At 41.9% G+C, this 24,366-nt stretch overlaps 1 protein-coding gene across 1 annotated transcript in view; it reads right to left on the bottom strand.

The window, feature by feature from the left end:
* The window catches only part of LOC117521613 (gastrula zinc finger protein XlCGF57.1-like), a 33,320-nt gene extending 17,155 nt beyond the window's left edge, over window positions 1-16,165 (bottom strand). The window contains exon 1 of the mRNA XM_034182944.1: window positions 16,037-16,165. Coding sequence (XP_034038835.1) covers window positions 16,037-16,054 — 18 coding nt within the window. The 5' untranslated portion in view covers window positions 16,055-16,165. The remainder of the gene's footprint in view (window positions 1-16,036) is intronic.
* Window positions 16,166-24,366: the final 8,201 nt, after the last annotated feature.

The following is a 24,366-nucleotide window of genomic DNA, read 5'->3' as shown; positions in this document are numbered from 1 at the left end:
CTGATGGAGGATTTTCATCAAGTTCCCTGGTGGAAGTCACTGAGGTAGTCAAACAACTCCACCAGGGCTGCGCCTTGTCACCAATCCTGTTTGTGATATTCATGGACAGGATATCAAGGAGTAGTCAGGGGGAGGAGGGTTTCCGGTTTGGTGGGCTCAGGGTCTCATCACTGCTTTTTGCAGATGATGTGGTCCTGTTTGCTTCATCAGCCGGTGACCTCCAACACTCACTGGATCGGTTCACAGCCAAGTGTGAAGCGGCTGGGATGAGGATCAGCACCTCTAAATCTGAGGCCATGGTTCTCAGCAGGAAACTGATGGATTGCCTACTCCGGGTAGGGAATACAGCCTTGCCCCAAGTGAAGGAGTTCAAGTACCTCAGGGGTCTTGTTCGCGAGTGAGGGGACAATGAAGCATGAGATTGGCCAGAGAATTGGTGCAGCAGGGGCGGTATTGCATTCACTCTACCGTGCTGTTGTGATGAAAAGGGAGCTGAGCCAAAAGGCAAAGATCTCGATCTACTGGTCAATCTTCAGTCCTACTTTCACTTATGGTTGGGTCATGACCGAAAGAACTAGATCGCAGGTACAAGCGGCCGAAACGGGCTTCCTCTGGAGGGTGGCTGGTGTCTCCCTTAGAGATAGGGTGAGAAGTTCGGTCATCCGTGGGGAGTGCGGAGTAGAGTCACTGCCCCTCCGCATTGAAAGGAGCCAGCTGAGGTGGTTTGGGCATCTGGTAAGGATGCCTCCTGGGTGCCTCCCTAGGGAGGTGTTGCAGGCACGTCCACCTGGGAGGAGACAACGGGGAAGACCCAGGACTAGGCGGAGAGATTATATCTCCACACTGGAACACCTCAGGATCCCCCAGTCAGAGGTAGTCAATGTGGCACGGGAAAGGGAAGTCTGGGGTCCCCTGCTGCAACTGTTGCCCCCGTGACCTGAACCTGGAAAAGCGGTTGGAGATGACTGAGTGTGATGAGTGTGATTTATTTTATGGTTTACAACTTCACACTACACCCATCTTTTATGTTCAAATCTGAACAATGAAAGCAAGCAAAGTGCAGAGTATGCACATCAAACAACTTACACAGACGATAAATCAAAAATCCGCCTACTGTTTTAGTATCTGACTGAATATGAGTACTAGTCAGTCAGGATGAGTATCTGACTGGTATGAACTCATCTCGTCTGTACTCATGACGCACACCCCATCTCCCCCCCCCAACTGTACCACTCGCCCCTTGCCTCCGCCCTGCCGCTCCCCTCAAGCTCGCGGCCACCTGCTACCCCCCCCATTGCCTCAATTCAGATGACAAACTGTCTTAAAGTTTAGCGTACATAAACAATGAAACGTATATGTATAGGTGTTCTAATTCTGATGTGTGCCATTATTACGTTCAACTTGTAATAATTCTGGATTAATTGTATTTTTGTCTGAGCTGATTGTGTGGGAAGAAATTTCCTTGCCCTTGTTGCAATGACAATAAATGTATCTATTTTAAAAGATGCCAAAAACTTTACATATGTAAATCATCACAATTTGACAAAGTAATTTGTGCAGCAAACTTTGTGAACTACTTGGATTTTTTTCTGAATGGACTTTACTGAAGTAGAACAACCTGAACATAGATTTTAAAGATTGGTGAGGTAAAATATGTTTATATCAGAAACAAAGATTTTAGAATTGAATTTCACAATTTAAAACTCACAACTGAGAATTTCACTTTGACCACATAAATCAATCAATCAATTTTTTTTTATATAGTGCCAAATCACAACAAACAGTTGCCCCAAGGCGCTCTATATTGTAAGGCAAGGCCATACAATAATTATGTAAAACCCCAACGGTCAAAACGACCCCCTGTGAGCAAGCACTTGGCTACAGTGGGAAGGAAAAACTCCCTTTTAACAGGAAGAAACCTCCAGCAGAACCAGGCTCAGGGAGGGGCAGTCTTCTGCTGGGACTGGTTGGGGCTGAGGGAGAGAACCAGGAAAAAGACATGCTGTGGAAGGGAGCAGAGATCGATCACTAATGATTAAATGCAGAGTGGTGCATACAGAGCAAAAAGAGAAAGAAACAGTGCATCATGGGAACCCCCCAGCAGTCTACGTCTATAGCAGCATAACTAAGGGATGGTTCAGGGTCACCTGATCCAGCCCTAACTATAAGCTTTAGCAAAAGGAAAGTTTTAAGCCTAATCTTAGAAGTAGAGAGGGTGTCTGTCTCCCTGATCTGAATTGGGAGCTGGTTCCACAGGAGAGGAGCCTGAAAGCTGAAGGCTCTGCCTCCCATTCTACTCTTACAAACCCTAGGAACTACAAGTAAGCCTGCAGTCTGAGAGCGAAGCGCTCTATTGGGGTGATATGGTACTACGAGGTCCCTAAGATAAGATGGGACCTGATTATTCAAAACCTTATAAGTAAGAAGAAGAATTTTAAATTCTATTCTAGAATTAACAGGAAGCCAATGAAGAGAGGCCAATATGGGTGAGATATGCTCTCTCCTCCTAGTCCCCGTTAGTACTCTAGCTGCAGCATTTTGAATTAACTGAAGGCTTTTTAGGGAACTTTTAGGACAACCTGATAATAATGAATTACAATAGTCCAGCCTAGAGGAAATAAATGCATGAATTAGTTTTTCAGCATCACTCTGAGACAAGACCTTTCTAATTTTAGAGATATTGCGTAAATGCAAAAAAGCAGTCCTACATATTTGTTTAATATGCGCTTTGAATGACATATCCTGATCAAAAATGACTCCAAGATTTCTCACAGTATTACTAGAGGTCAGGGTAATGCCATCCAGAGTAAGGATCTGGTTAGACACCATGTTTCTAAGATTTGTGGGGCCAAGTACAATAACTTCAGTTTTATCTGAGTTTAAAAGCAGGAAATTAGAGGTCATCCATGTCTATGTCTGTAAGACAATCCTGCAGTTTAGCTAATTGGTGTGTGTCCTCTGGCTTCATGGATAGATAAAGCTGGGTATCATCTGCGTAACAATGAAAATTTAAGCAATACCGTCTAATAATACTGCCTAAGGGAAGCATGTATAAAGTGAATAAAATTGGTCCTAGCACAGAACCTTGTGGAACTCCATAATTAACTTTAGTCTGTGAAGAAGATTCCCCATTTACATGAACAAATTGTAATCTATTAGACAAATATGATTCAAACCACCGCAGCGCAGTGCCTTTAATACCTATGGCATGCTCTAATCTCTATAATAAAATTTTATTGTCAACAGTATCAAAAGCAGCACTGAGGTCTAACAGAACAAGCACAGAGATGAGTCCACTGTCCGAGGCCATTGCTGTTTCTGTACTATGATGAATTCTAAAACCTGACAAACTCTTCAAATAGACCATTCCTCTGCAGATGATCAGTTAGCTGTTTTACAACTACCCTTTCAAGAATTTTTGAGAGAAAAGGAAGGTTGGAGATTGGCCTATAATTAGCTAAGATAGCTGGGTCAAGTGATGGCTTTTTAAGTAATGGTTTAATTACTGCCACCTTAAAAGCCTGTGGTACATAGCCAACTAACAAAGATAGATTGATCATATTTAAGATCGAAGCATTAAATAATGGTAGGGCTTCCTTGAGCAGCCTGGTAGGAATGGGGTCTAATAAACATGTTGATGGTTTGGATGAAGTAACTAATGAAAATAACTCAGACAGGACAATCGGAGAGAAAGAGTCTAACCAAATACCAGCATCACTGAAAGCAGCCAAAGATAACGATACGTCTTTGGGATGGTTATGAGTAATTTTTTCTCTAATAGTTAAAATTTTGTTAGCAAAGAAAGTCATGAAGTCATTACTAGTTAAAGTTCAATAGAGCTCTGACTCTTTGTCAGCCTGGCTACAGTGCTGAAAAGAAACCTGGGGTTGTTCTTATTTTCTTCAATTAGTGATGAGTAGAAAGATGTCCTAGCTTTACGGAGGGCTTTTCTATAGAGCAACAGACTTTTTCCAGGCTAAGTGAAGATCTTCTAAATTAGTGAGACGCCATTTCCTCTCCAACTTACGGGTTATGTGCTTTAAGCTACGAGTTTGTGAGTTATACCACGGAGTCAGGCACTTCTGATTTAAAGCTCTCTTTTTCAGAGGAGCTACAGCATCCAAAGTTGTCTTCAATGAGGATGTAAAACTATTGACGAGATACTCTATCTCACTTACAGAGTTTAGGTAGCTACTCTGCACTGTGTTGGTATATGGCATTAGAGAACATAAAGAAGGAATCATATCCTTAAACCTTGTTACAGCGCTTTCTGAAAGACTTCTAGTGTAATGAAACTTATTCCCCACTGCTGGGTAGTCCATCAGAGTAAATGTAAATGTTATTAAGAAATGATCAGACAGAAGGGAGTTTTCAGGGAATACTGTTAAGTCTTCTATTTCCATACCATAAGTCAGAACAAGATCTAAGATATGATTAAAGCGGTGGGTGGACTCATTTACATTTTGAGCAAAGCCAATAGAGTCTAATAATAGATTAAATGCAGTGTTGAGGCTGTCATTCTCAGCATCTGTGTGGATGTTAAAATCGCCCACTATAATTATCTTATCTGAGCTAAGCACTAAGTCAGACAAAAGGTCTGAAAATTCACAGAGAAACTCACAGTAACGACCAGGTGGACGATAGATAATAACAAATAAAACTGGTTTTTGGGACTTCCAATTTGGATGGACAAGACTAAGAGTCAAGCTTTCAAATGAATTAAAGCTCTGTCTGGGTTTTTAATTAATTAATAAGCTGGAATGGAAGATTGCTGCTAATCCTCCGCCTCGGCCCGTGCTACGAGCATTCTGACAGTTAGTGTGACTTGGGGGTGTTGACTCATTTAAACTAACATATTCATCCTGCTGTAACCAGGTTTCTGTAAGGCAGAATAAATCAATATGTTGATCAATTATTATATCATTTACCAACAGGGACTTAGAAGAGAGAGACCTAATGTTTAATAGACCACATTTAACTGTTTTAGTCTGTGGTGCAGTTGAAGGTGCTATATTATTTTTTCTTTTTGAATTTTTATGCTTAAATAGATTTTTGCTGGTTATTGGTGGTCTGGGAGCAGACACCGTCTCTACGGGGATGGGGTAATGAGGGGATGGCAGGGGGAGAGAAGCTGCAGAGAGGTGTGTAAGACTACAACTCTGCTTCCTGATCCCAACCCTGGATAGTCACGGTTTGGAGGATTTAAGAAAATTGGCCAGATTTCTAGAAATGAGAGCTGCTCCATCCAAAGTGGGATGGATGCCGTCTCTCCTAACAAGACCAGGTTTTCCCCAGAAACTTTGCCAATTATCTATGAAGCCCACCTCATTTTTTGGACACCACTCAGACAGCCAGCAATTCAAGGAGAACATGCGGCTAAACATGTCACTCCCGGTCCGATAAATAAGAAAGGTGGTTTTCAATCATGTTAGTGAAATAATTAAGCAGTAATTTTGCCATTGCAAAATTACTCAGAACCAGGCTTTATTTTCATTGCACAGTGAGGTACAATGAAATTTAGGTGCTCAGTCCTATAAAAAAAAAAAAAAAGTACAAGACAGACTAAAAACTGTGTTCAAAAACTGTTAAAAAAAAAGATGTTACAAAAGAAAAAACTGATTCAGATGTGCTCATAAGAGAATATGTATGAAGATTTAAATGAAAAAGATAAAAAAAAGTCTTCCAATGCAGTGTAATGGTGAAGTAGCAGTATTTAATGTGTACAGTGAAATTAAAATTGCACAGTGAACTTAAAGTGCACATAGGCTACATATACTGAGGTAGAAGGGGGCAGTCTTAGAGCCTGTGATAAGTCAATGCACATACACACGTATGTGATCAGGGGGTCAAGGGTTGGAACTGTAAATGCTCAGAGTTCGTATGGCCCAGAGGAAGACGTTGTTTGTAATCTGCAGTGGTGGGCACACTTCCGATAATAGATAATTTTTGTTTTGTTTTTTGGCACTGTTGTCGTGTGTTACCTGTGCTGCTCCACAGCCTGTCCAGTGGATTTTTATTTTTTAGCACTGTTGTCGTGTGTTACCTGTGCTGCTCCACAGCCTGTTCAGTGGATTTTTACCTGTGCTGCTCCACAGCCTGTCCAGTGGATTTTGATTTTGATTTTATTTTTTTTAGCACTGTTGTCGTGTGTTACCTGTGCTGTTCCACAGCCTGTCCAGTGGATTTTTATTTTATTTTTTACCACTGTTGTCGTGTGTTACCTGTGCTGCTCCACAGCCTGTCCAGTGGATTTTTATTTTATTTTTTAGCACTGTTGTCGTGTGTTATCTGTGCTGCTCCACAGCCTGTCTAGTGGTTTTTTGTTTTGTTTTGGCACCGTTGTCGTGCGTTACCTGTGCTGCTCCACAGCCTGTCCAGTGGATTTTTATTTTTATTTTATTTTTTTTAGCACTGTTGTCGTGCGTTACCTGTGCTGCTCCACAGCCTGTCCAGTGGATTTTTATTTAGCACTGTTGTCGTGCGTTGCCTGTGCTGCTCCACAGCCTGTCTAGTGGATTTTTATTTTATTTTAGCACTGTTGTCGTGCGTTACCTGTGCTGCTCCACAGCCTGTCTAGTGTCGGATTCCCTGTTTGGGAATCCGCTAGCTTGGCGTAGCTACTAGCTCTTAGCCGTTTTAGCATGGCGGCTTCTCCTGTCTCTCCCGTACTTTTCTGCTCTGGGTGTGAAATGTTTAGTTATTCCTCGGCCTCTTTAGCAGTAACGGTACTTGTAATAAGTGCAGCTTATTCGTAGCTTTGGAGGCCAGGCTGGGTGAATTGGAGGCTCGGCTCCGCACCGTGGAAAATTCTACAGCTAGCCAGGCCCCTGTAGTCGGTGCGGACCAAGGTAGCTTAGCCGCCGTTAGTTCCCCCCTGGCAGACCCCGTGCAGTCGGGAAGGCAGGCTGACTGGGTGACTGTGAGGAGGAAGCGTAGCCCTAAACAGAAGCCCCGTGTACACCATCAACCCGTTCACATCTCTAACCGTTTTTCCCCACTCGACGATACACTCGCCGAGGATCAAACTCTGGTTATTGGCGACTCTGTTTTGAGAAATGTGAAGTTAGCGACACCAGCAACCATTGTCAATTGTCTTCCGGGGGCCAGAGCAGGCGACATCGAAGGACATTTGAAATTGCTGGCTAAGGCTAAGCGTAAATTTGGTAAGATTGTAATTCACGTCGGCAGTAATGACACTCAGTTACGCCAATCGGAGGTCACTAAAATTAACATTGAATCGGTGTGTAACTTTGCAAAAACAATGTCGGACTCTGTTGTTTTCTCTGGGCCCCTCCCCAATCAGACCGGGAGTGACATGTTTAGCCGCATGTTCTCCTTGAATTGCTGGCTGTCTGAGTGGTGTCCAAAAAATGAGGTGGGCTTCATTGATAATTGGCAAAGCTTCTGGGGAAAACCTGGTCTTGTTAGGAGAGACGGCATCCATCCCACTTTAGAGGGAGCAGCTCTCATTTCTAGAAATCTGGCCAATTTTTTGGGATCCTCCAAACTGTGACTGTCTAGCGTTGGGACCAGGAGGCAGAGCTGTGGTCTTATACACCTCTCTGCAGCTTCTCTCCCCCTGCCATCCCCTTATTACCCCATCCCCGTAGAGACGGTGCCTGCTCCCAGACCACCAATAACTAGCAAAAATCTATTTAAGCATAAAAATTCAAAAAGAAAAAATAATATAGCACCTTCAATTGCACCACAGACTAAAACAGTTAAATGTGGTCTATTAAACATTAGGTCTCTTTCTTCTAAGTCCCTGTTGGTAAATGATATAATAATTGATCAACGTATTGATTTATTCTGCCTAACAGAAACTTGGTTACAGCAGGATGAATATGTTAGTTTAAATGAGTCAACACCCCCGAGTCACACTAACTGTCAGAATGCTCGTAGCACGGGCCGGGGCGGAGGATTAGCAGCAATCTTCCATTCCAGCTTATTAATTAATCAAAAACCTAGACAGAGCTTTAATTCATTTGAAAGCTTGTCTCTTAGTCTTGTCCATCCAAATTGGAAGTCCCAAAAAACAGTTTTATTTGTGATTATCTATCGTCCACCTGGTCGTTACTGTGAGTTTCTCTGTGAATTTTCAGACCTTTTGTCTGACTTAGTGCTTAGCTCAGATAAGATAATTATAGTGGGCGATTTTAACATCCACACAGATGCTGAGAATGACAGCCTCAACACTGCATTTAATCTATTATTAGACTCTATCGGCTTTGCTCAAAAAGTAAATGAGTCCACCCACCACTTTAATCATATTTTAGATCTTGTTCTGACTTATGGTATGGAAATAGAAGACTTAACAGTATTCCCTGAAAACTCCCTTTTGTCTGATCATTTTTTAATAACATTTACATTTACCCTGATGGACTACCCTGCAGTGGGGAATAAGTTTCATTACACTAGAAGTCTTTCAGAAAGCGCTGTAACTAGGTTTAAGGATATGATTCCTTCTTTATGTTCTCTAATGTCATATACCAACACAGAGCAGAGTAGCTACCTAAACTCTGTAAGGGAGTTAGAGTATCTTGTCAATAGTTTTACATCCTCATTGAAGACAACTTTGGATGCTGTAGCTCCTCTGAAAAAGAGAGCTTTAAATCAGAAGTGTCTGACTCCGTGGTATAACTCACAAACTCATAGCTTAAAGCAGATAACCAGTAAGTTGGAGAGGAAATGGCGTCTCACTAATTTAGAAGATCTTCACTTAGCCTGGAAAAAGAGTTTGTTGCTCTATAAGAAAGCCCTTCGTGAAGCTAGGACATCTTTCTACTCATCACTAATTGAAGAAAATAAGAACAACCCCAGGTTTCTTTTCAGCACTGTAGCCAGGCTGACAAAGAGTCAGAGCTCTATTGAGCTGAGTATTCCATTAAGTTTAACTAGTAATGACTTCATGACTTTCTTTGCTAACAAAATTTTGACTATTAGAGAAACAATTACTCATAACCATCCCAAAGATGTATCGTTATCTTTGGCTGCTTTCAGTGATGCCGGTATTTGGTTAGACTCTTTCTCTCCGATTGTTCTGTCTGAGTTATTTTCATTAGTTACTTCATCCAAACCATCAACATGCTTATTAGACCCCATTCCTGCCAGGCTGCTCAAGGAAGTCCTACCATTATTTAATGCTTCAATCTTAAATATGATCAATCTATCTTTGTTAGTTGGTTATGTACCACAGGCCTTTAAGGTGGCAGTAATTAAACCATTACTTAAAAAGCCATCACTTGACCCAGCTATCTTAGCTAATTATAGGCCAATCTCCAACCTTCCTTTTCTCTCAAAGATTCTTGAGAGGGTAGTTGTAAAACAGCTAACTGATCACCTGCAGAGGAATGGTCTATTTGAAGAGTTTCAGTCAGGTTTTAGAATTCATCATAGTACAGAAACAGCATTAGTGAAGGTTACAAATGATCTTCTTATGGCTTCGGACAGTGGACTTATCTCTGTGCTTGTTCTGTTGGACCTCAGTGCTGCTTTTGATACTGTTGACCATAAAATTTTATTACAGAGATTAGAGCATGTCATAGGTATTAAAGGCATTGCGCTGCGGTGGTTTGAATCATATTTGTCTAATAGATTACAGTTTGTTCATGTAAATGGGGAATCTTCTTCACAGACTAAAGTTAATTATGGAGTTCCACAAGGTTCTGTGCTAGGACCAATTTTATTCACTTTATACATGCTTCCCTTGGGCAGTATTATTAGACGGTATTGCTTAAATTTTCATTGTTACGCAGATGATACCCAGCTTTATCTATCCATGAAGCCAGAGGATACACACCAATTAGCTAAACTGCAGGATTGTCTTACAGACATAAGACATGGATGACCTCTAATTTCCTGCTTTTAAACTCAGATAAAACTGAAGTTATTGTACTTGGCCCCACAAATCTTAGAAGCATGGTGTCTAACCAGATCGTTACTCTGGATGGCATTTCCCTGATCTCTAGTAATACTGTGAGAAATCTTGGAGTTATTTTTGATCAGGATATGTCATTCAAAGCGCATATTAAACAAATATGTAGGACTGCCTTTTTGCATTTACGCAATATCTCTAAAATCAGAAAGGTCTTGTCTCAGAGTGATGCTGAAAAACTAATTCATGCATTTATTTCCTCTAGGCTGGACTATTGTAATTCATTATTATCAGGTTGTCCTAAAAGTTCCCTAAAAAGCCTTCAGTTGGTTCAGAATGCTGCAGCTAGAGTACTGACGGGGACTAGCAGGAGAGAGTATATCTCACCCGTGTTGGCCTCCCTTCATTGGCTTCCTGTTAATGCTAGAATAGAATTTAAAATTCTTCTTCTTACTTATAAGGTTTGAATAATCAGGTCCCATCTTATCTTAGGGACCTCGTAGTACCATATTACCCCATTAGAGCGCTTCGCTCTCAGACTGCGGGCTTACTTGTAGTTCCTAGGGTTTGTAAGAGTAGAATGGGAGGCAGAGCCTTCAGCTTTCAGGCTCCTCTCCTGTGGAACCAGCTCCCAATTCAGATCAGGGAGACAGATACCCTCTCTACTTTTAAGATTAGGCTTAAAACTTTCCTTTTCGCTAAGGCTTATAGTTAGGGCTGGATCGGGTGACCCTGGACCATCCCTTGGTTATGTTGCTTTAGACGTAGACTGTGGGGGGGTTCCCATGATGCACTGTTTCTTTCTCTTTTTGCTCCGTATGCATCACTCTGCATTTAATCATTAGTGATCGATCTCTTTTTCCTGGTTCTTTCCCTCAGCCCCAACCAGTCTCAGCAGAAGACTGCCCCTCCCTGAGCCTGGTTCTGCTGGAGGTTTCTTCCTGTTAAAAGGGAGTTTTTCCTTCCCACTGTGGCCAAGTGCTTGCTCATAGGGGGTCGTTTTGACCGTTGGGGTTTTCATAATTATTGTATGGCCTTGCCTTGCAATGTGGAGCGCCTTGGGGCAACTGTTTGTTGTGATTTGGCGCTATATAAGAAAAAAGTTGATTGATTGATTGATTGATAATATTTTCATTATCGGATTATCTTTTTTGACAACTTTAAAAACCATTATCAGACTAATTATCTTCCGATGAATTGTTGTCCGATAACTTTTAGACCGATAACGTAGTAAACAGAGCTGAACAGCAGCAAACATTTTTAAAATTTAAAATCAGTTGAGACCTACCTGTTGTAAGTTTCATAAGAGATGCGTATTTCTACCCTCTGCAAACAGAAGTGAGCTAGTTTCAGGAGAAACCACTCTACTCAGTATTCACACAAAACCATAAATCAGGATGCCTTTATTTTTCAAGACCCCCGCCTGACCGGAGCATTGTGATTGGTAGAAGACCTGGCTTTGTGGCTGCTTTCAGGGCATGTCAGTGCTGTAGCCGTGGAGCATCCAGAAGGGGGCAGCATGTTCAAGCATAGAAGTGCTGACTCGTTTGAGTCTGTCGTTGCTTTTTATGCTTCCCAAAGCGATCGTGGTGTTTAAACTCATATTCAGCTTGTTAACAGTTGCAAATGTACCAGAGACAATACTGGAATTTATCGGTTATCTGTAACTTCCGATACATTTTTGGGTGGTTCATCGGTTTATCTTTATCAAAGATAACTTTTCAGTTATCTGATTATCTGTTATCGAAGTTAATTTTTTGGTTATCTGTGCCCACCACTGGTAATCTGGTAGTGTGGGACTTGATCGACCTATAAGAATGTCTAGAGGGCAACAGGTCTAACAATTGGTTGGCTGGGTGTGAGGGGGTCCAAAGTTATGGACTTGGCCATGCTAAGGTAGCGGGACCTGAAGATATTGTCCAAGGAGGGCAGAGAGCAGCCAATCATTTTTATGCTGTGCCTATTACCCTCTGTAGTGCCTGTTTGTCTTTAGCTGTGCAGTCTTTGTAAGACATACTCAGGCTGGAGGTAAGTGCAGACTAGGGCTGGACGATATATCTGGTTTAACCACTTCATGACATAAATTTGCCGATGGTAGAGATTTAGACTCCACTGACTAATCACGATAATGCTTGTCATATCTGGTCCACGTATTTGCTGAAAGCCACAGTAAAGAGAGAGAGACAGAGAGAGAGAACAAAACACACCTTCCCCTTTTTCCATTGGTGGACCTAAGCCAATCAGGATCAACTCATGGGGTGGTCTCTGAGGACTTTCTGGACAAAATGACACCAAGAGCAGACAAACTGACACTGCCCCTGGTGGACAGAAGCAGGAATGACAAAATGAGATCATTCCAATGCCCAAAATTACATGTCTAACAAGTCAGAGAGTCAGGCGCTCAAAATCAATTATAGCAGTTTTTGTTTATTGTTTTTTATTTGTTTATTTTAATCCATTTAGCTTTGCTTAGAGGCTATATGACCCATTCAGAAACACGTCCATTCTAATTTTTACACTTAAGTTTATATTGCGATATATACTGTTACTGTGAAGGGATTCAATTTATATCCCAATCTGAATTTTAAGTCATATCGCCCAGCCCTATTGAAAGCTGAGCTGTAGTTGACAAAAAAAAAAAAAAAAACATCCTCACGTAACACTTTCCATATTCCAGATGGTTCAGCACTGTGTGGAGTGCAATGGTGATGGTGTTATCTGTGGATCGGTTTGCTCTGTAGGCAATCTGTTTTGGGGGGGGTGTCGAAGATCACAGGTAGGCAGTATGTGCTGTGAGACGAGCATCTCCCAGTCCTTCATTACTGGAGATGTGAGGGCTATAGGTCTGTAGTCATTTAGGCTGTCTATTTTTTTTTTTTTGTCTTTTTAGGGATGGGGATGATGGTGGCAGCCTTCAGGCACTGTGGTATGGAGGAGTGCGCCAGGGAGAGGCTGAAAACTGTGATGAGGATTCCTGACAACTGGTCAGCATATGCTTTCAGTACCCTCCCTGGGATACTGTCAGGTCCAGCAGTTTTCCTGGGGTTCGCAGACCTCAGTACCCACCTCACTTCATGTTCCTGAAGGAAGAACATGTTGGTGCTGGCATTACAGGGCAGCAAGGTTGTGTGGTATTTTACTCCAAAGCAGGCAAAAAAGTTGTTCAGTTCCTCTGCCAACACAGCACTGTTACTGACTGGTGCTGGGGGGAGGCCTCTTAGTGGAACAGAACACTGTAACAGTTGTTCATTTCTGGAAACAAGCACCAAAATTGGTACACATACTTATTAAGACAGTCTTTTGAAAAAACAAAACAATGATTGGCCACTTGAATTTTCAATAAGCAGCCAGATAGGGGACAATAAAGAATTACACAGGGGTCAAAAATAGATGATACTCCACAGTCATTTTTAAAACTATACCACATCATTTGTATGATCACAGAGATTCCAAAAAGGTATAGTTTGGACTATCTGTGACAGAATGTTATGGAGTTATGGGGTAAAAACAGCAAGAGTGGTTCTAATTTTGGTAAAAGGTAATGCAAATTATTGGATGAGTTAATACAGTTATTAAAAAGGAATAGTTTGCACCATGTGTCATGCTTAGTTATCATGTTAACAAATTTCATTTAACCAGGTTAGTCCCATTGAAATCAAGATCTCTTTTGCAAGGGAGACCTGGACAATTATAAAGATTCCAATTCACCTAACCTGCATGTCTGTAAATGTGGGAGGAAACCAGAGTACCTGGAGGAAACCCACGGGAAGAACATGCAAACTAATACACATGACCATGTCATAACATATGTTATATGTTACATCATAGAATCCAATAGACGTTGACATTATTTGACCTTTACTTTGCAGACCAGGCATTCAAAAGTCAAAACTATTACATTTATTAATCCTATGAGCTCAACCAATAATTTGCAGCACTTTTCCATCAAAATTGGAGCATTTTTAACTTTTGAACCCTTTACAAACTGAAATTGGACTTTGTCACCATTCTTGCAGTTTTAACCCCATAACATTCAGTCATAGATCATCCAAAGTACACCTTTTTGGAAGATTTACGATCACACAAATAATATGGTATAGTTTTAATATGAGTGGAGCAACTTTAATTTTGATCCCTGTGTAATTCCTCAACTGACCCCTACCTGGCTGCCTACTGAAAACTCAAGTGGCCAATCAGTTTTTTTTCAAAAGAGTAATGTCTAAGAAATACAAACAGTATAGTACTGTATGAGAAATCTGTGCGGAGGAGGCAGTTTTCAAAAAATGAGTGAGTGTACAAGAAGGAAACGAGTGAGGAAAGCCATCAAGACACCCAGACAACCCAGAAGAAGTTATAGGCTTCTGTGGCTGTGATTGTGGAAAGTTTTGCATTTTGCATCATCACACTCAGCTTCACAGCGGAGTGGCACAGAGAATGAGTTTCTTTCAACAAAACAGATCAAATCTCAGCTTGCATCTCGGACGTACCTTCTAGCAAATTGTAGCTGAAGTTTCAAGTCTTTTATTAGGTGGTGTGCTTTTATCAATTGCATTTTATGTTTTTTTTTTAAACTATTATTATTTCAAGAAAAGGAGAACAGCCGGTACAACACCGAAGTCTGTGCAAAAAGTTTATTAAAAGGTACAAAACACAAAAAAAAGAGACCAACGTTGCAATGAAAAAGTTACATCTTCAGAGTCTCTATTATTTCAACTTTGGATGGATGTTTTATGTATTAATTGTGTCATTAGTATTGCTATTTAATTATTATTATTTTAGATTTTAATTTTGATCTGTGCTTTCATGTACCATTTGTACAAACTTTTTTTAATCACAATAAAGTGTTGGTATGAAAATCCTCCTCTATAGAGGGTTTTCAATCACGTGACCAATTTGCTGTAGGACAGGTGCCGTCTCCATTCTGGATTACAAGGAGCTTGGCGCGTGATAGAAAAATGGAGCAAATGTACGGTTATTACGATGCTTTAAATCCTCGAGATAAAGCTATCTATCGTGATAGATGTGTAGCAGTTGGTTCAGTGGATCCGTATCTTATACCAGATAGTGAATTTAATGGCGATGTAACAAACTGGCCGACAGTGTCACACTGCGATATTGTGAACTAGGAAGCTGCCGACCAGGTCAGCCTCGCCAGCCTCCTGCAGAGCATCACAGCGGAGCTCTGAAAGAGGAGGTCGTCTTGAAGTCCTGAACGATTTCTCTCACCAGGCGCTGGAAGGGCAGCTTGCGGATCAGCAGCTCAGTGCTCGAGGACCACAATGTAAATAAGCATTCGTATAGGAAGCATTCTTGTGTTATCCTTGGCAGTATTTTTCTGTATTCTTATATAATTTTACTGCCGAATAAAATAAAATAAAATTCTGGTAGCAGTGGATTTCTGATAGTGGCGGATCTCTCTCAGTGCCACGGTGCCGTGAGGCTTCTTCACACAGACGTTGAAGCTTCTGTAATTGTTCGCCAAATTCACGTAGCGTATCACAGCGGCCACCCAGAATGGCCGCTGGACACAAAATGACGTGACCGATACGTCACATGAAAACCCTCTATACCAGTGGTGTCCAAACTATTCCAGAAATGGTCGAGAGGGTGCAGGTTTTCCTTGCAAGCCACTGACTTCAGCAGGTGATTTCACTGATTAACATCACTTTGAGCAGGTGGGATGAGTTCATCAGTAAAAATCACCCGCTGGAGTCAGTAGGTGCAAAGAAAACCTGCACCCTCTTGGCCCTTTCTGGAACACTTTGGACACCACTGCTCTATACCACTTCATCATGTAGGAAGCTACTTTTCTCTTGTTCACAGCGTCTCTGTCGCTGTAGTTTGCAGCAAAAATCAAATGTGCAGTGTAAACATCAAGTCGATTCAGATACTCCTACTTTTTCTTTGACAGTGACGTTATTAAGCCCGATTTTGGTATTTAACAACAAAAGGTGTAACTAGTGTGGTGAACATTAAAAACTACGATCGCTGTTCTGATTGAACGTCTGATAACGTCCACAAAATCATCATGATTATTAGCGTAAAACTGTAGCTAGCCAAGTTCTGCTAAGCTTCTTTCTTTGAAATACTGAACTTTAACGTAACATAAGATAAGCTGCCAACAATGTTGATGTGCAAATGTTCTTTCAGTAATAGTCTCACCTTGAACTTGAATCTCATCAGCTCTCTTTCAGCCGGAATTCCAAAAACCGTCTGTTAGCAAAACAAACAAAAAGCTAACCTGCTACTTACGTGAACCATGTGAACACCGTTTTTAGCTCTCGTTTGATATCACGAGATGTCCTGTGATGCATTCAGAGTCATTCTGTAAAACCCACAGGCAGCGGGATTCCCCCACCCCTCCTTTTCTTTTTCTTCTTCTTCTTCTTCTTCTTCTTCTTCTTCTTCTTCTTCTTCTTCTGCTTCTTCTTCTGCTTCTTCTTCCTCGGATTTTGGTGGCGGTTTACAAATCAACACGGTGCGTTACCGCCATCAACTGGTTAGGAGTGGCGTATTACTGAATTCTGATATACAGTTGTATACAAAGGTTTTGGCACCCTTGATCATTTTTCATGATTTTCCTTTATAAATCATTGGTTGTCTGGATCAGAAATTTCAGTTAAACATATCATATACCAGACAAACACACTGATATTTGAGAAGTGAAATGAAGTTTTGAGTATTTACAGAAAGTGTGTAATAATTATTTAAACAAAATTAGGCAGGTGTATAAATTTTGGCACCCTTGTCATTTTATTCATTTGAATACATTTAGCACTAATTACTGGAACACAAAATTGGTTTGGTAAGCTCATTGACCCTTGACCTCCTTACACAGGTGAATCCAATCATGATTTAGAGTAATTACATTTTATTAATACTAAATACATAAAGCTGAGGATTATGCATTTCAAATGAATAGGATTTATTACAGTAATGAATATGCATCATGTAAGGTTCATGTGGTCGGTTTGTATTAAAATTATCTAAAAAAAAAAAGTAAATGGGAATCTGTCATGTAATAAATAAAATTACATAAATCTTAAAGGTTAGGGTTAAATATTTCTGAGTGTAGGTTGGTGGTTTTGCTGCATTTCACTATTTTCCCCTTTGAGAGTTGTTTGAAAGTGTCTTTTGATATTACATTGCATTTTGCTCCTGTGTCTACTTTCATCTTAACTGGCTTGTTGTGTAGTAGCAATGTAACAAATCCTTCATCTCGTTCCTCCACCCGAGGATTGACTCCACGCCGTCTACATAGAAAGTGTCAACAGCTGCACTATATTCTGGCTCTGCTACCTCGAACTGGTGCACTGATTGCTTGTACGTATTGGTTCCTCTTTACATATCTATTCAATTCATGAGCTTGACCATGTGGGGTGGATTTGCAGCATTTCCTGCAATGATTCTATTTGTTGTTTAGTTATGGCATTGCTGGATAAATGGAGGACATTTATCTCTCTGTGTGACATGGCTATTTTCACAATTGCTGCAATTCCCAATAGTCTTGGCATTTTATTTACTTGCTTGGGGTCTGTGTATTGTCTTGTTATATTCCCCATAGGAGCCTGGTTGTACTGCATCAACAGTAGTGACAGTGGTCTGATGCTTGGTTAGGGCCTTGGTATTCTCCTCAGTCATCTCATATATTCGGCAGATTGATACAGCTTTAGCTAAGGTTAAGTCATTGTCTCGTAGCAGAGCCTTTCTTATACTGTCATGCCTGATCCCACATGCTATGCTGTCACAAACCAGTTCATCTCTCAGGTCTCCAAAATGACAAGTCTTTGCCTTAATCTTCAGGTCACTGATGAAAGATTCTATTGTCTCACCTTGCTTCTGGTTTCATGAGTGGAATTTGTGTCTCTCCACAGTTTTGTTGTTTTGAGGGTTGCATATTTCACAGAATTTACGTTTTAAGCACTCCGGGCCCTTTCTGGACTCAGCCAGACTGAGGACAGCTCTGTTGTCACCTGGTGCTCATACTTCTGCTGCGTAAAGGAATGAATGCTCCCGTTCAATGGCCCCTGCTCCTGCAAGATTGAGGAGGATATACGAGGTCTATTAGAAAAGTATCCGACCTTATTATTTTTTTCAAAAACCATATGGATTTGAATCACGTGTGATTACATCAGACATGTTTGAACCCTCGTGGGCATGCGAGAGTTTTTTTCATGCCTGTCGGTTACATCATTCGCCTGTGGGCAGTCTTTGAGTGAGGAGTCGCCCACCCTCTCGTCGATTTTTTCATTGTTTAGGAATGGCTCAGAGACTGCTGCTTTGTTTGATCAAACTTTTTTCAAAACTGTAAGGCACAACTGAGTGGACACCATTCGATAAATTCAGCTGGTTTTCGGTAAAAATTTTAACGGCTGATGAGAGATTTTGGTCTGGTAGTGTCGCCATAAGGACGGCCAACGGCGCCTGACGGCGATCTGTGCTTCGAGGCGGCAGCGTCTCACCGTTTCAAGTTGAAAACTTCCACATTTCAGGCTCTGTTGATCCAGTAACTCGTCAGAGAACAGAGAACTTTCAGAAGAAGTCAGCATGAGGAGTTTATTCGGACATTCCATTGTTAACAGACATTTTGTAATGAAAGAACGTGCGGGCAGAGTCGCATGTTGGGCCAGACCCGACCACGGGGGGTCGCGACAGGAAAAACACCTCCGTTGGACAACTTAACGGGCAAGTTGGAACATGCCCAAGCTGTTAAACAATTTCTCAGTTACTCACTTGTTGAAAGCCATCAAAAGCCGCTTGTATTTTACAAATGGTTTTCAACACGGAGGTGTTTTTCCTGTCACGGCGCACACAGATTTGCCTAGTCGTCACGGAAACGACTCTGCTAATTTGCCCGCACGTCTTTCATTAAAAAATGTCCTTAAACAGTGGAATGTCCGCATCAAGTGCTCATGCCGGCCTCTTCTGAATCTTCTCTGTTCTCTAACGATGTCCTGGGTGAATTAAGCCTTAAATTAGGATGTTTTCAGGTTGAAACAGGCTGACGACGGCGCCTGGAAGCGCTGCACGACGTCCCGCTGCGTGGGAAGTCCTTACACCGACAGAAACATCCCATAATCTCTCATCAGCCGTTAAACTTTTCACCGAAAACCAGCTTAATTTCTCGAATAGTGTCCACTCAGATATTCCTCACAGGTCCAGAAAAAATTTTGATAAAGCAACGCGCGCCGTCTCGAGCAGCGTGTGAAACAAAGGAATTCAGCTGAGAGGGCTGGACCACATCTCATTCAAGGCCTGCCCACAGGGAAATGACATCACCGACGCGTGAAAAAACTCACGCATGCGCACAAGGGTTCAAGCATGATTGGTGTAATCGCATGTCATTCAAAGCCATGTAGTTTTTTAAAAAAATAAAAAGGTAGGATAGTTTTCTAAAAGACCTCGTATGCCTTCATTTTGGCAGGCTTGTTTGAGTAACTCCATAACATTCAGTCACAGATTGTCCAAACTATACTTTCTTGGAATCTTTGTGATCAGACAAATAATATGGTGTAGTTTTTAATATGATTGGAGCCTCTTTTAATTTGGAACCCTGTGTAATTCTTCAGTTGACCCCTACCTGGCTGCCTACTGAAAATTCAAATGGCCAATTGCCTTTTTCAAAAGAGTGATGTCTATGGAGTATTTGTGATGAATATGGTGCTTCTACAACCCCAATTCCAATGAAGTTGGGACGTTGTGTAAAAGAATCAAATTAGGAATTAAATTAACAATGCTTTATTTTCTCTTACCCTTTTAACAAATAGTCAAGTACAAGCACACGTTTGAGTGTTTAATTCTCTCCGCCATCATCAGTTCTGTGTGGGTGTGTGCAACAGAAAGATAGAAAGAGCATGAGTGAGTGAGCTGCCTTCAGCTCTGCACACAAGGCTCGAAAGGAGAAACAGAGCTCTAAATTTGATTCCTTAATTTCTCCAGTATTGGAAGGAGTAAGGGGCGGAGCTCTGGTCCTCAGTAAATTAGCACCGACTGTTTAAAGTTGAGTTTCAGTACTCATCCTAGATACAAGAGAAGTCAGCCCGGCGCTAAATGGGGCTCAGACCCTGGTAGTAACAGGAATGGACTTATGCTGAGCACAGACAGGATGGACAGTCATAATGTGTTCGCAATACTAATGGCCATATTTTGGCCTTGGGTAAAAAGGGAATAATATGAAGGACAGTTAGTGGGATTACACACAACCAAAATCAACCACAATGAAAAAGATTCAATATTAAGTTGGCATCATAAACATTATGTACAACCCCGATTCCAATGAAGTTGGGACATTGTGTAAAATGTAAATAAAAACAGAATACCAATCAATCAACATTTATTTATAGAGCGCTTTACAGCACCAACTGGTGTCCAAAGCACTTAACATTAAAAACACAAATTCACAAAAATAAAACACATATACAATAGATAATAAAATTTTAAAGCAGCACGTAAAAACAGAACATGTCACCTCCTCACTAGGTGTTAAAAGCCAGTTTAAATAAATAAGTCTTTAAAAAGTGCTAGGTCAGGAATAGTACATAATTCAAGAGGTAGCTTGTTCCACAGTCTGGGGCCCGCTACCGCAAAAGCATGATCACCCCAGCGTTTGTATCTTGACCTCGGAACATCTAAGTAAAGCTGGCCAGATGCCCATAATGTCCTACTACTACTGTAAGTGCGCAAAGTTAAAATTTCAGACAAGTAGGTCGGTGCAAGGCTATAAATAGCTTTAAGAACAAACACTAAAATCTTAAAATCAATTCTAAAACGAACTGGAAGCCAGTGGAGTGAATACAGGATGGGTGTAATATGCTCATGTCTACAAGAGTTTGTTAAAAGATGAGCAGCAGCATTCTGTACCAACTGGAGACATGCAAGAGAAGACTGATTAATGCCAGAATAAAGTGCATTACAATAATCAAGTCTGGAGCTGATGAAAGCATGAATGGCCGTCTCAAGATCACGTCAACTAAGGAAGTGCTTTATTTTAGCCAAAAGATGACGCTGGAAAAAACTTGTTTTGACAACAGAGTTTATCTGTTGATCGAACCTCAAACAGCTGTCAAATATCACTCCCAAATTCTTGACAGCTGGTTTTACATAATTAGCCAGGGCACCAAAATTTGGTGTTACCTCATTTGGTATACAATGATTTGCAAATCCTCTTTAACCTATATTCAATTGAATACACCACAAAGACAAGATATTTAATGTTCAAACTAATAAACTTTATTGTTTTGTGCAAATGTTTGCTCATTTTGAAATGGATGCCTGCAATATGTTTCAAAAAAGCTGGGACAGTGGTATGTTTACCACTGTGTTACATCACCTTTCCTTCTAACAACACTCAATAAGCATTTGGGAACTGAGGACACTAATTGTTGAAGCTTTGTAGGTGGAATTCTTTCCCATTCTTGCTTGATGTATGACTTTAGTTGTTCGACAGTCCGTGGTCTCCGTTGTTGTATTTTGCACTTCATAATGCGGCATACATTCTCCATGGGTGACACGTCTGGACTGCAGGCAGGCCAGTCTAGTACCTGCACTCTTTTACTACGAAGCCATGCTGTTGTAACATATGCAGAATCTGGCTTGGCATCATCTTGCTGAAATAAGCAGGGTGTTGATGAACTAAATAAAAAGCTGGGCCAGAGGAGGGGATTTTAGGAGAGCTTTGGAGCTGAGCACTTACAAGCTGCTTCTTGTTCTCCTCCTCTGCGCAGAGTATAAAATATATATATTTGTCTCTCTCTGACTGGTTTCTTTACAGTGTCTGTGCCTCTCATTTCTTAAAAACAGGGTGCAAACCCAACAGTTTTTTCCTGGCGCCCAACGTGGGGCGTCGACAGATCTTCTCGAGCGAACGGAGGGAGATGCACCGCTGACAGCGCGCACTGAAGAAAGTCCTGAGGAGTGAATTCTCCATCGGGCCGGTGACCATAGCTGTCAGCCTCCGCTTGCCGCAGTAGATTGACGACGCCTCCGAACCAAATGAGAGGCACAACAAATTAACGTAAGTAACTACTGCCTGCCTGTGAGGATAAAATACGTTAACCTGGGTAATAAAGTGTGGGGGAAGGAGTTAGAGTCTCCGGTCCTGCCGGCACATTTGGCGGAGGGGTTCGAGTCCCCATCCGGCTAAGAAATACAGGAGTAGTAAAAATAAATTTCAGGAGAAGCAGCTAGAGAGACGCAAATTAATTGAATATTCCAAAAGTGAAACTAAGTGTGTTTGTGGTATGAATGTGAGAGAATGGGACTGTGAGTGACTGAAGCACGGACAGCTTGATATCCCATTTTATCAGGTGACAAAAGTGAAGCTGTCTGTTGGGAGAGGGTCGTAACACGGACCCGCAACAGGGGGTGCAAATGAACGGACAATGGATAAGACAAAGAGTAACAATTTAATGTTGTGAATCGCACAACTAAATACAGACACAGATAATGCCAATTGTACACAAGGTGACGTGCGGACAGGCTCGAAGATAGGAGATCTCTGGCGATCGGAGAGCCGGGACCCACACAGCTTCCACCACCAACGGCCTGAAGAACACCGGAGCCGCCAAGTCCTGAGTCCCCAGGTGGTCACCGTCTTCGGTTGCAGACCCTGGTACTGCTGGCAGAAGATGACAAAACAGTTATGGTGAGTGTGTATCCACACACCCAGTAATCCTTTTTCTGCAGGTCTTCAAGGAGGAAAACCTCCACCTCCAGACACAATTTCACCCGTGCAGCTCCTGCTAGTCTCCTCCCTGGATGGAGTAAGAGGCGAAGAACGTCGCACTCCCACTATCCGCCAATCCAGCTTCAGACTCAATCTACAGGAATGCGGCTGCACACAGAACAATGTTAGACAACAATAATCACAGCAGAGAAGATTACCTTCAAAGGTAGTTGATTTCTCGGCGAGGAGGTGGAGTAATGATCCGGCTTTTGTAGAGCTGCAGGTGATTGGTGACAGCTGGTGTAAACGAGTGACAGCTGTCACTCTCTGTCTCGGCGCCCTCCCATGCTTGAAGCCTGCACTCCAAGCAGGGCGCCGACTGGTGGTGGTGGGCCAGCAGTACCTTCTCTTCAGCAGCCCACACAACACTGTCGTCTGCAAAGTAGGTCATTTTAAGTCCATACGCACCACACATATTCCCGACGAGTCTGCAAAGATGGGGATTGCAAGGAAGGTCCGCCCCACGGGGTAGAAGCTTGACCTGAACTTTGCAGAGTGAAGGGGAATACGTGAACAACATGGGAAACACATGCACAGAAAATAAGCCCCTATTTCAGGGCGACGAAAAATACATGCATAAACGCAATCTGGAAAATCTGAAGTACATAACTAAATGGAAAAAGAAATATGGCTTTTCAGGTAAATTGGTTGTGCCAGATTGTGAAGGTTTGGTATTAAAACTTATGGCAGCAGCAGCAAATAAAAAGGGTAACAGGAAAGCAAGAAAAGAAGGAGAAATAGAGTGTGCAAAAGTATGGCTCAGTGAAGCACAGATGAGAGTAGAGGCCATAAAAAGGAAGAAAAACCTGTGGTGACTCTATAGGTAAATGGACAGGACATGGATTTTCTCTGTGACACAGGAGCATGTAGGACAGGTGAAATCAGAGAAAATATTGAAGTTTGTCAATTTTGAAGATCGTGAAATGGACCAAACTGCTTGTGTCTCTGTGGTTTATTCGCCCCATTGTCCAGTAAATTTACTGGGACGAGATTTGATGACTGCCTTATTTATAGGAGTCACATCAACAGTAGGTGGTATGAGAGCTGTGAGACAACCCGCTACTGTATATACAAATTTGGCCCAGGCCTGGCAGTACTCTTTGGATCTGTCGGAGTTGAGATAAACTGAACAATTATTGGAGGAAGGTCTGACAACCTGTGAAAACAGAGAACACGTAGTTGTTATATGGCTGGGGGGCCTGGCTGCCGGTTTGTTTGTCTTTTGGTTTCCTCCCAGGTGGCTTGCGTTTGGGACTGAGTGGCTGTGTTGCTGTGGCTGTCAGGACCTCACCCTGATCACCTGCGACTCGTCAGGACTCACAGCTGTGGTGCATCTGGATGGATTGGAACATGTTGGCATTTGGGACTGGAGTGCACAGTGTGTATTTGCCGGGGACTCGACCTTGTGACCAGACGGGTGAGATCGTTGTCTCGGGAGCCATCTCATCAACAGCGGATGCTGAGAACGTCCAGGTTTGATGCACAGTCTGTGAAAGAGGAGGGGGTGAGGTCTCACGCTCGTCAGCACACTTCCTGAGGTACGTTAGATTTTGTGACTAACAGTTATACAGTCAGTAAATGTGGTGACCCTCACACTTTATTGTATTGAGCTGTTTGTTAGTCATGTATCAGCTTCCACTGCAGTGGAGTTTTGTGAACTGGATGTTCCATGCCTGCAGGTTGGGAAGCTGATCAGTAATCAAGCCAGGAAGTGTTTGCTGTTTGTACACCTTTAAGTGTTCTGTGTGTAGAGTGTGGACTCACATAA

The sequence above is a fragment of the Thalassophryne amazonica genome, chromosome 12, assembly GCF_902500255.1.
Source record: "Thalassophryne amazonica chromosome 12, fThaAma1.1, whole genome shotgun sequence".
Lineage (NCBI taxonomy): Eukaryota > Metazoa > Chordata > Actinopteri > Batrachoidiformes > Batrachoididae > Thalassophryne > Thalassophryne amazonica.
The sequence above is the reverse complement of the archived record's forward strand: the minus strand, read 5'-3'. Positions and strand labels throughout refer to the sequence as shown.